The 12,384-nt window shown below is 41.8% G+C and overlaps 1 protein-coding gene across 2 annotated transcripts in view; it reads left to right on the top strand.

Annotated features, from left to right (window-relative positions):
- The window catches only part of epb41a (erythrocyte membrane protein band 4.1a), a 46,170-nt gene that overhangs the window by 19,284 nt on the left and 14,502 nt on the right, over positions 1-12,384 (top strand). For both annotated transcript variants that reach the window (XM_070556230.1, XM_070556231.1), the window contains exons 12-15: positions 2,875-3,116; positions 3,430-3,498; positions 6,647-6,691; positions 8,903-8,965. In XM_070556230.1, coding sequence (XP_070412331.1) covers positions 2,875-3,116; positions 3,430-3,498; positions 6,647-6,691; positions 8,903-8,965 — 419 coding nt within the window. The remainder of the gene's footprint in view (positions 1-2,874; positions 3,117-3,429; positions 3,499-6,646; positions 6,692-8,902; positions 8,966-12,384) is intronic.

Genomic DNA, 12,384 nt, shown 5'->3' with positions numbered 1-12,384 from the left:
TGTCGACGTCAGATCCGGAAGTCGACGCACCGCGCCCACTTGTTGCATCCCCAGGAGTTTGTAAATAGAGGAGGAATCTGCCTGTTTTTCCTCTAGTTCGCCCTCTTCTCCGCCTTCACTAACATCTCCACCAAATACCGAAGACCCGGAACAACGTCCGTCCACTACTAGATTATTTTCCTGTTTTGCCCCTTCGTCTCCCGGCAACGGACAAACACTTCCGGGGTCAGATGCGCTGCTTCGTGTCTATCGCAGATGTAGAAAATCACCGGGAGCGCTTCTCCCTTCATAAAGGAGCTTCTTTCAGACATTAGGAGAGCTGTTTTGGTGGTAGCAGTCTCTCCTCCGTGCTGGTCTGTTTGCTGCTGGGTGTTTTTGGTTTATTTAAACTTGGTAACTTGAACTTAATGTTGGTAAAGCTACTGTTAGCATCTTCGCTAACAGCTTCTTGCGTTGGGATAAGCAGTTACGTTTTGGTTTAGAGTTCATCTTTTTTGTGGTGTAGATCTCCCTTTTATTACATTTAGAGTGTTGTGGGTTTTCGGTTTAGTGTAAAATATCACCTGAGTTTGGTTTAACCCGTAAGACCACTCGCCTCACGCACATAAGTGACCAAAACAAAGCAGCATGGAGACACCATCTTCTACCACCTCTCAGGCAGCAGCCTGCACTCCCAAGTTCTACACGTCACCAGAACATAACCAACCGCAACACAATAAAAGCAGTGTTATACAAAATGGAAGGCCTGTAATGTTTATTCTCTTACAGTAAGAATTTATCAATTTCTTTGAGGAATTTATTTGAGATTTTCTGGTTTTTGTTAATTGTGCAATAGAAAAATAATCATTAGATTAATTTTCTAAATAGTCATTAGAATAGTCGACTATTCGATAAAATAATCGTCAGAATAATCGTTTTAAAAATAATCGTTTACCCCCAGCCCTAGGCCCGTCCTTCCAATCGTTAGGAAAGAGAAAGATCTGCCCACGTGAAAGCAGCACGATCACGTTAATCGAATGACCAATCTTAAACCTGCCTTGGATGGGCCAACAGGTGCCTGTTCTGCCTGCATTCGCCAAAACACAAAGTCAGCAGGAGTTTGCTTGAGAACCACTGGCCCGTTAACACAAAAGGTCTGTCCCAGCAAACGTTGTCACGACGGCAACATGGTATCCACGGCAAAAAATGGTCGCTGTTGGACATCTTAAATTTGTTAAGAGAAAACAGAAACAGAAAATTCTCTAAAAGTCCATTCAGGTATATTTTACATGTCAACATTTACATGTATAATTGTTATTATTCCAGTAAATATTGGCCCGACGGTAATGTGACGCAGGAAAGTCGAACCGGAGGGGGGTAATTGTGTCTTGAAGTACCAGAAAATGTGTGTAAACAATTGAGAAAAACTGTAAACGTCTAAAAGAGACACGCTGAAAGAAGTTAATGTCACGGCCAGAAAGACGCCGGTTTGACTTTCGTTTTGGAAGTATTTTTTAGCCGTTACGGAACGTGTTGGTTTGATGTTTTTTCAACGGTCATTAAAGTAGCTTTCCAGAGTTTTCTACTTTCAGAAATTATGTATGGTTTTTCAGAAATCCGTAAAAGTGATTATCTTATCATGTACTGTGATATACTGTAAACAATACGTCTTTTTTTCTTTTTTTTTTTTGCTACGCACGCCCCCTGCCCCGCAGAGCTCCGTGCAATAGGAAACTGAGCACCGACCAGAACTAACCAATAACGTTAGACTACCGCTTAGACACTTCACATTTAAGGAATACCTCGGCTGATGCAAAGTTGATGAACTTTTCACGGACAAGAAAGTCTTTGAAATATAAATATATGAGAACACAACATGACATGAGAATAATAGTTTTGCCGGCTATAGAAGCACATTTATAAACAAGAAACGTGAAGTCGCCATTTTAAAAAAACAGCGACAGACTTTTTGTGTGATATGCTTGTCAGCCACTAGATGGTGCCAGCAGATAAGAGAAATACTCTGGAAAGAGACTTTAAACATCCAAATGTTTGCTGGTGTGGCTCATCGGTTAAAGGAGCACGCCCTTTCAAAATAAGACAGTTCTCAGATCCTGTTCTGGCAGAATGTGGCTCAAATTAACTCCTGTTCACCCTCAGGAAGGAAGAGAGGGGAATTATGGGTAAAGTAGCTCCCATTAAAGCTGTTAGAGCAAATCCACAGCACAAGCTAGGTTTTGAACCCAAACACAGCCATTGCCACATTGCCAGAGGACACGGAATAGCACTAAACACCAGTCACCGCTTTCTAGGTCCAAATGTCTCTTGTTTTGTTCGTGACTTCAAATGGTGTTTTTCTCCTTGGAACTCTGGTAGTTTGTCCTAAAGTTGAAGTGGAACCAGCCGGCTGTTGCTCTGATATTATTGAGCAGAGAACGTCTCACCCCAGCAGTGTTCTGCTGCAAAATATGTAAGTGTGTAATGAGTGGAAGACCCAGGGAAGTGCGGCAGTTTGGTGAGAGCAACAACTGGATTGTCCAGTAGTTGCTTTTGGTCTGAAATATGTTTTTGGCAGCGGTTTTTAGACAAATGAAAGAAAACCACTTTATTAATATTTATCTTTATTTTTTAAGCTGCACAAAATATTTATAGTCATTCTGTGTTGTTGATGTTAAGAGTCATGCAAATGTTTTAAGCTTTGCAGATTTGCTATTGCAGCTTTAATGAAGCTTTAAGGTCTTCTCGGAAGTAACATAGCTAAGCTCATCATATTTTTTGTCTTTTTTATTGTAAACTCATGTCCAGACTTATGACCTTGTTCAGATACTAGTCCATTGGAGACGTGTTGTCCATTGTGGGACATAATTTTGACATTGCCTTCTCTGTCCCGCTCAGCAATGGCTATTACTCCTGACAACAAATCCAGCCGCCCCGTCAGTGCTCCTGTAATGTCCCCTGTCTCTCCGGGGGATGCTTCACCATCACCGCTGCTGTCCGCACTGCATCGCGCTGACCGCCATGATGGCTCCACACCTAAAAGCCATCGCCATGATGACAGAAAAGGGGAGCTGAAGACAGAACGTAAGGCAGAGCCCAAGTGCCAAAATCCCAAACCACAATCTACTCCAGAAATAAAGGTAAAGGTTCTGATGAAGAACGTTGTGGTTTGGACTGGTTCTAGAGTGGGGTTAGGGTTAGTGTTAGCACTAGAGGTCGGCTACAAACTCTGTATGTGGCCAGGTGCTGGTGTCCCTGGAAGCACTAGATACCTGATACTAGAGAGGCATTTACTGCATGAAGTCACAATAAAGAGTAAAATGGTAAAACACAGAAGTTAGTGATGGCTACAATAAGGAGGTTGTTGTTTCCTGTGTGTGTGTGTGTGTGTGTGTGTGTGTGTGTGTGTGTGTGTGTGTGTGTGTGTGTGTGTGTGCATACGAACGACACCAGACTTTGTCCAGAAGAGAGCGGAGACACTCCCCCTCAGTGACCAATGGGGAGAGAGAGAAAAAAAGCCAGGTGTGTTTACCAGAAGCTGCAGAATCTAACTCTATGTGTCAGAAAGGGTCAAAAACACACAAAAAATTTTTTTGTTTTACTTTTTTTTCCACACATATGATCAGTCACTTTTATTATTGGCTAAAATTAGTAAGGACCCCATCTGTGAACTGAGCTATAAAGCCAAACGTATGAGTAGCACCAGCTTCCAACCCGGTACATCCTCAGACATTCTGCCTCATAGTAAATGTAACTAATCAGGCTTTACAGCAGGGTATCCGCGGGTCCTTAAAAAGTCTTAAAAAGTCTTAAATTTGCTTTTCCAAATATAAGGCCTTAAAAATCCTTAAAAATGACAAATAATCCTTAAATGCAGTTTCCAAAGGTCTTAAATGGCCAAAGACCCAATGAACAAGATATTTTTATTTCTATAAAATTTTCGTGAATTTGTAGTTGGTGTTCAGCGTTTTTGTGTACGATGTTGGCGTAAGTGGAACCGTACACATTCAGTTGGTTGTGAAAGGGGGCTGTTTTTAGATGAGCACATTAGCTGGTTAAGCTAGTGGGAGCTTGCACCATGGGGAAGTGCAAGTTTAATGGTGACTGGATGGCTAATCCCACGTTTGCGACGTGGCTAGCACCGGTTCCAGGCAATAGCTGGAAATTATAGCTTAAATGAAATAAAAAAAAATAGCTTAAATTTGGTCAAAGTGGCCTTAAAAAAGGTCTTAAAAAGTCTTAAATTTGGCTGCCTTAAACCTGCAGATACCCTGTACAGCCAAATGTGATTTACCACCAAGAAGTGTAGCAGATGAAAAAATAAGGATGTTTTCTTACTTTTTGTGCTAGGTTTACATATTTTAATTAAACCAGTTAGACATTTTAAACTATTTGTATGAATAGTATAATATTAGGGATGCTCCAATCACATAATCAGAATTTTAACCCGATCAGGATTTACGAGCAAAATTGGGTGAGTAGGAGCTAATTAACGGTATAAAACAACCAACCTGACATTTTAAATTCATCCTGAGATAAAGATTTTCTTAAGTTTTCCTTTGAACAAATTCTGCTATTGCTTGTCATATGGACTACAACACCGTCCCATTACACAGCTTACAGTGTCGGTACAGTATCTGCTCGGGTGCAAGATCGGCTCGGGGTCCTTCGACTGCCGATGACGTCAAAGTACGGCAAACCCACTCGGACAAAATACACTACACATCTATACTGTTGGAAAGAATTTAGCAGTTTCGTTATTAAAATAATGTTTCTTAAGACGTAAGTTTGTGTTTATAATAGTATTTGTAAAATAAAACACTATATTTGATTCATGTTGAACTCCTCTTTGAGCACATCCCTTGAAGGATCATAGGTATTAGCAACACCTGTGAAATTGTATTTGCAGGAAAGAAGTGTGTCCCATTTATTGAAGTATTTGTGTTGAGTTTTTGACGTCTTGTCCATGCGTAGTTCAGTTACGCTCATAGCTGCTAGCCAAAACTCTGGAGTTAAAAGTTTTCTGGCTTTACTAAAATACCTGTCTGTACTTATTTGATTGATGGTAGTTTTACTTTCTATTAGACTCCAAATGTAATCATTTGGCACGTTTCTAATTCATAATTTGTAATAATGTATAATCGGCGATATTAGCATTAGCATTCCTATGGGTTTTTCCATGTATATTAGCATTACGCTAACCACTCGCTGCCAAATTGCAGCCTTTGCCATTAGAAAATCTCCTTTTGTCACATCGCAATTTAATTGCACATGCAGTTAATCGTTCAGCCCTAATATACTTGCAGCTCTATGCTAAAAGTGTATTTTCAAAGAGGTAATGATGGATTTCTTTGTAAAAGTTGTCCATCTTTCCAATAGAAAAAATTTGCCTGGACCAACGTCACGTGATAACAACGTTACGTGTTTACGTAATTCCGTAAGGTTCATGTTCAGCCAATCAACTACTTAGACGTCATCGGCAGTCGACGGACCCGAGCCGATCTTGCACCCGAGCAGATCTTGTACCGACACCGGCATTCAGACACTATAACATATAACATGAAGCTGTTAGCTAGCAGGCTGATGCAGAGCTAATGTGTTTCCTCTGGGGAGAGAACATGTCTGCAGTACGAACATGTTTTAAACCAGACAGTGAAGGAAGTGCAGCAGGAAATTGTAATGTGTGCATATTTCACCCGATGGAAAAGGCAGAACTGCACTCAGCACTGCAAATCGGGCATGCCACCTCAAAAATCAACTTCTTTCACTTTTGAATACACAGCAAATCCCCTGTCTCCATTTTGTTCAAATCTGCCTCGTTAAAAATAAATGTCCTGTGCAATACTTTCAGTTCCCGGCAGCAACTTGGACAAAAACACAGAGCCAGCTGACACTGAAAGATACATTAAAAACGGAGAGAAAATGCCTATGAACAGCAAAAATGCAGAGATAGCAGCATTTATTGCAATGGACAACTAACGGTATGCGGTTGCAAATGTTGGGTGCAGTCTCCTGGAGCTGCCGTATGAGCTACCTTACCGTCACTACAGACGCACCTCTACAGGGGCTCTGCAGAGAGGAGCTAGCCTCACGGCCGTGGCGTGCCTGCCCTGCCTCGAAAACGCTCATCACTTAACGAGTGACAAGTTTACTTTTAAATATTAAATATGTCCTTAATAACAAGTTTTTTAAATCAATGATACTCCTGAACAAATGGTGTTTTTTGTCAGATATACCAAGAAAAAGACTTAAACACAGAAAGAGATAAACAGATAAATAATAATTTAAAAAACCTAAAGGGCAACCTGAATGTATTTTTTCTTTTTTCTTCTTGTTGTAATGCATTGCTGAAAGATCGTTCGGGAAAAAAGTCAACTGACTCGGATCGGAAACAAAAAAGTGTGATTGAAACTTCCCTAAAATGTACGCTTGTGTGTGTGTGTGTGCATGTGTGTGTGTCTGTGTATGTGAAAAGTGCAGACTTAGCTTTAAAATGTTTTTTTTAATTAAAAAACGATGAATTAATTTTGTCTCTGGACTGATCCCGACTTGGTGTTTAAAAGTCTCGTTTGATGCAAACTAAATCTTTTGATTTGCTGCAGGTTATTTAGTGTTGTGTTGCTGAACCACAGAACCGTTTGTAATGTTTGTTTCTTCTGGTGGGATGCAGCATCCTCTGCAGGACAGAAAGATGGAGGTGGTCCGAGCGAGGAAGGTCAGCAGGTTTCTGAGCTTGTTCTCCTGCTCACCTGCATCATGAACACCTCAGACTTCACCCTGCTGTTGTTTTGATGACACACACTCTGCTTCCATGACCTGGTTGTTGGATGTGCTGCTGTGTGTTTGAAGGGACAGTTCACATTGTTACAGGCGTGTTGTGGCTGTAAGGCAAACATGTCCAAAGTGCCACCTGGTATGCATTTGCGACCCTCAGAGCAATGTTGAGTTTCTAGAATGATTTGTCTCTCTAGAAAGCTGCTGACTGATACTTTCTAACACTTTTATGTTCAGATTTTCACCATATGCATATTTTTGACCTATTGTGAGGAGATGAGTTAGGGTTGAGATTAGGGTTTGCATTTTTATCAATAAAATCAGGTTTTTGTGACCCGCAAGAGCTCTTCATTTTGACCCTCATTTGGAAAGGTTTGGGCACCCCTGCTAAAAAGTAACGTCTGACCTGTAGGCAGCTCTGTGAATAGCGACAAAAACAAAACAACAAAAACAGAGCAAACAGCAAGTCCAAGCTAACAGCTAGAATATAAACTGAGCAAACAGGTAGTCAGAGTTTACTACTAATCTGAGTTTATGAGTACTTTAAGCAGGGGCACTGCCAGGAATTTTGGGCCCCATGAAATAATATCAAATTGGGCCCCATCATCAAAGGCCTCAGGCAACGTTTCATAACGATGTACACTGCAGTGTATTGACTTATTTTTACACAGTTTAATTTTATTCAGTCATAAAAAGTTAAAAGCACGAATTTAAACCAGCAACCCATTATTCACTGGGCTACCGCCAAAGCCTTGAGCCGCCATCGCTTCTAGTGAGCTTTAAGCCTGATTTATGCTTCTCCGTCTGCGTCAGTGCGGAGACACGCAACGCCATTATCCGTCCTTGCGTAGGGATCCGGCAGGCACGCAAGTCCGTACGGAGTCGAGCCCACTTTTTTAAACATCCGTCGAACGAGACGGATTACGCAAGCTTGTGATTGGTCAGGACGCCGCTGTTGTTTACAGCGCCGCCATTGCAAAGAGAGCCGAGGATAACTAGCGGCAGACACGGAGAAGCTTGAAGTGTACCTCGCGAAAAAACTCTAAAAATATGAACGTTTCATCCTCCCGTGACTGGAGGAGTGAAAAGATGCGCAGCAAGCGTTTTATTTGTGGACGGAAATGACAGGAAACGTGGGTTTAGAGGTGGGGAGCGCATGAAGCGGTGGGAGAATGAGAGACAAATATGTCCGTGTTAAAAGTCTCTTATATACACAAAAAACACAATATAAACACACGATCCTGGACCGATACATGACAGGATACCACAGAACAGCGCTACGCCCTCTGTGGTCCTGCCGGGCAATTGCTTTGCAACACTCTCCAGGAGACGGAGAAGTATGAAAGCAAAACGCTTCCGTGAATCTGTGCGTGTCTGTCCCTTGCGGAGCTGACGGAGAAGCATGAACCAGGCAGAAAAACACCCCCAAAAGATGTTGATTGTGTCCACCCCCAGTAGCACTCCCAAGGGGTGGCCTCCTGCTGACATCAATCAGTAACTGCAATCTCTTGAAACATTTGGCTTTAAAATTTTGTGATTTTGTGAAGGTTTTCATTTAAAATCTAATAGCATGAAAATGAACACAAGTCAGCCTAAACAGTCTAGTGCTCTCAGCTTCTCTCCATGCTCTTATTTTGACGAGCATGGAGCAAAAATAAATGAAGCGGGTTTTCTTTCTCAACTCCAAGGGCGCTCATGTTAAATAATAGTGAGGTACTCTTCACCATCAAACAGCCCAACCTCACCAGGTAGAGTCTAGTGTAAAACATCTGAACTGTCCTTTTAATGGCTTTTTTGTGTGTGTCATCTCATTATTAACTTCCTGCTTCCTGTTCAGGGAAACATCAGAGCTTCCACAGTTTTCACATGGAGTTTGTGTAAAAATCAGTAATAACAAACAAGATGATTTGGTGGTTTTCTAAAATCTAGAGGTAAAAACATGCTGACCCCAGTAGTGATCCAGTGCACGAGCAAGAATTTTGTGGTTGTGCACCAGGAGGATCATCTGCATGTGGCATGAAACTAAATGACATTTACCTGTAAACACACCTGAGATGTGTTTCCAAGTGTGCTCCTGCATGTTTTATCACCACTGCTGTTTCCTGTCTGAATCCAGCGCTGCTCACAATCAGCTGTTTTGTTTTTTCCACAGAAGAGATCTAAGAGACTCGAGGGTGAAACTATTTATATCAGACATAGCAATTTAATGTTGGAGGTTTGTATTTACCCCTTTATTGTTCCTGCACGATGCTGCTGATGTTCATTTTGCTTCATGTTTTTTTTTTCTGTAGCTGAATCCAAACGCTTTATCGTGCACGATTTTCCTCTCTGGGGCTCATGCAAGTAGTCTCCCATCTTTTTGTTGTCGTATCCATTCATCCACTACATGACATGTCTGGGAAACATTTTGTCACCTTTAAACAGCAGCGGGTAAGCCTGCAGCAGTGTTAGAGGGCTCTGGTGTTGGTGGTTCCATTTCCTCAACACCCGCCAATGGCGCCAACACAGAACAACAATAGTATGATAGAATTATAAGTCGTGATTTAAGCTCCCTATAGGAGTTCCCGGAAATTTTTGGGTGGGGAAAAAAGGACTGGGAGATGCGACGACTCAATTGTCAGATTTTGTGTCGCCATACAAAATCAGCCCTCTCGGGGCGTTGCTGGCATCAGCCTACGTCGCTGATCGGTTTCAGAAAACTTCCACGGACATTTATTCTGTCAGAATACGCCATAATTAAATCCTTTCGGGGGGGGGGGGGGGGGGGGGAATGACCACAAGAAACATTGTTTTTTACGGTGCTCTGTGGGAGATCACAAAGGGCCGTGAGTTACAGCGATGTGGTGGTGGTGGCGGGGGTGGGGTGGGGTGGGGGGGGGTGGGGGGTGGGGGGGTGTTCTTCCTCATTTTTCAGTGTTGGGAGTTTAAAAACAATGATTTTAAGTCAGTATGAATGAATGAATGGAAACACGCACATACAGCAAAGATCCCGTAAAATTATCCCGAAGTTCCAATAGTGGAAACGAGCCTATCGAACACAGATCCACATAAAGGACTTTGTGTCTTTGCTGGCTCTGTTTGATGTAGAAATGAAGTCAACCAGTTCATTTTAAAATCCTGAGTAAAAGTCATCACTGTAGATTTGCGATAATCTAAGACCTAAAGCCTTTTCACACAGAGACACGCAGGAGATGCTACTGCAGTTTGAGTCAAGGATCAGCTGTATTCAGATCGCATGACATGGTTGATAGAAAAGTAAAGATTCCTGATGTCCTGATTAGTTAACTTCAGTTTTTCTTGATGAACTCCGGTGATGAATCACAAAAGTGGAGTCAGGACATTTTACAAGGTAGCCCTAGTTTAATCCAGGGTTCTTATTGGAGCTTGGAATCCTTGAAAGTGCCTGGATTTGTATTAAAGTGATTGAAACTAGAAAAGTAATAAAAAATAATGTCCAGGTGGCTAAAATCAGCCATTGTGTCTGTACATTTTTACCTATGGATTTTTAACAGGGCGTCCCAAACGATCAGGTGTCCAACAATCATAAGTGTAACGTTACTAAAGGAAGCTGGAGTCTCATCCTTCTACTGTTATTTACTCTGATGATGATGAAATCTTTCCCAGTCATTTCATATTTTTCTGTAATGTTTACATTGTGACTTCCTCTCTCCTTCACCGGACTCATCCTCTGTTAGTCTGTCTCCTCCGTCACTCACCTAGTAGATTCCTACTACTGATTAGGGTTGTCACGGTGTGAAAATTTAACCTCACGGTTATTGTGACCAAAATTACCACGGTTTTCTGTATTATCGCGGTATTTTTTAAACGTGCTACATTTTCACACAATTAAATAAATCCTGTATGTCAGGAAATATTGTCCTCAGTTTGTGTCTAAATTTTGCCTAAAATGTGTTATTTTGTAATTATGTTGTTTATTTGTTTACATTTTTTCCCTTTAGTCTTTAAAATACCAATATTTGCCCATAACTTCTTATTTTTTGTCTGTTTGATGTCATCAATTTAAAAATATTAGATCAGATGATACTCAGTACTCAAGTAGCCTTCTAATCAGATACTTTTTTACCCTTACTTGAGTAATAAACCCTATATCAGGAAAATATTGTCCTCGGTTTGTGTCCTTCCAGTGAGCTTTGCAGATGTGGGAAAATGTCATCAGGCAGTAATCATTGTTAAATTCATAATTATTCTCAGAGAGAGACCAACTCTTATCTGCCCCTGGGAGCCCCGTAATGCATAGCGTCATTTCAACATGGGGGTGTCCGCGACACGGTTCATATGCAGGTAGCGGCGCTGTGGCTGCTTTATATAGCGACTCGTTGTATTCTCCCTCAATCCAAATCCTCGGATCACGCATTTGAGCTAAAACGCTAACGTTAGCTTGCCTTGCGTTGACTGTAGAGTTGTGGGTGATGTGTCATGAGATTTGAAGCGTTGCTGCCTTTCACAGACACTTTTTCTGCACGTGCTGCAAACAGGATAGCCGTCTTCTATCAACTGTCCCTCGTTATTCTTCAAATATCCAAAAAATGACCATACTTCCCACTTTGTCTTCTTTGAGGGATAATAAATGTCCTCCTGAGCGCTGCCGTCTCCTCCTTTGGCCATTATTTCAGCTTCAGCTTTAAGAAAGTTTTGGTTGTAAACAACAAAGTGCCGCCGGTGTTCTGAGAAAACGTCCGACTTTGGCAAAACGTCCTACCCGTAGGATAATTTTACGGTGTTTTACATGACACAAACCCTAACCCTAACCATAACTCTAACCCTAACCAAAAAAAAAATCAAGTATCAATGTCAATAAAAAGTACTAATACTTACTACTTATCTGTTTTCCTGCAAATATGACAGCGGAGTAGCATTCCCCTTTTATGTTGTGTGCATGTGTGCACATGCTCAGTAACAACGGGTTTACGGGGTAGGAGAAATTCCCGGAACACCTGCAACTTCAGCAGATGATACGGTGGCTGGTAAGGATCACCGCGCCTACACCGCAGCCACGGTAATCCACCGAGATAATATAGTTTTTTTAAGAACAAGGTGGTTATTATTATTGTCAACTTTTTTACCGGGGTTTACCGCTACACCAGTTACCGTGACAACCCTTCTACTGATCAAGAGAGTAAGTTATTAACCAGAGCACAGAGCAGAGGTCTCAACAGGAGGGTAATTCCTAGGAAGGTTTGAGGTGGATTGGAGAGGGGTGGGGGGGTGGGGTTTAAAGGCCAACCAGCTGGTTTCAGGGTCTGACCCTGGGTAGGTCTGAGGTGCCTGAGAAGGTCACAGGGCTACATTTTGGCCCAGAGCCCCAGGCAGAGACAGTCCTGTGTTCTTCTACTGTTATTAAACACATAAAAACTCATTTATTTTAGTGTCAAAGACAGATTAGAATGGATGATCTTATTTCCTTTTGCCACCTGTGACAGGTGAGAAGGTCTAGTCCATAAAGGTTCTGAGTGACATGTTATTCCTGGATGTTCCTTTTCCAGTCGGACTGATCCATTATTTGTCCGTTTCTTGTTTGTCGTCCTTTCATTATTCAGTAAATCTAGAAACATGGTGTCTCTGTCAGTCGTTGGTTCTGATGATCCCAAACACCATCTGCTGCTCTTCTTCTTG

This window comes from Nothobranchius furzeri, chromosome 11 (assembly GCF_043380555.1).
Source record: "Nothobranchius furzeri strain GRZ-AD chromosome 11, NfurGRZ-RIMD1, whole genome shotgun sequence".
Lineage (NCBI taxonomy): Eukaryota > Metazoa > Chordata > Actinopteri > Cyprinodontiformes > Nothobranchiidae > Nothobranchius > Nothobranchius furzeri.
Note: the sequence above shows the minus strand (reverse complement) of the source record. Positions and strands in the feature narration are given on the sequence as shown.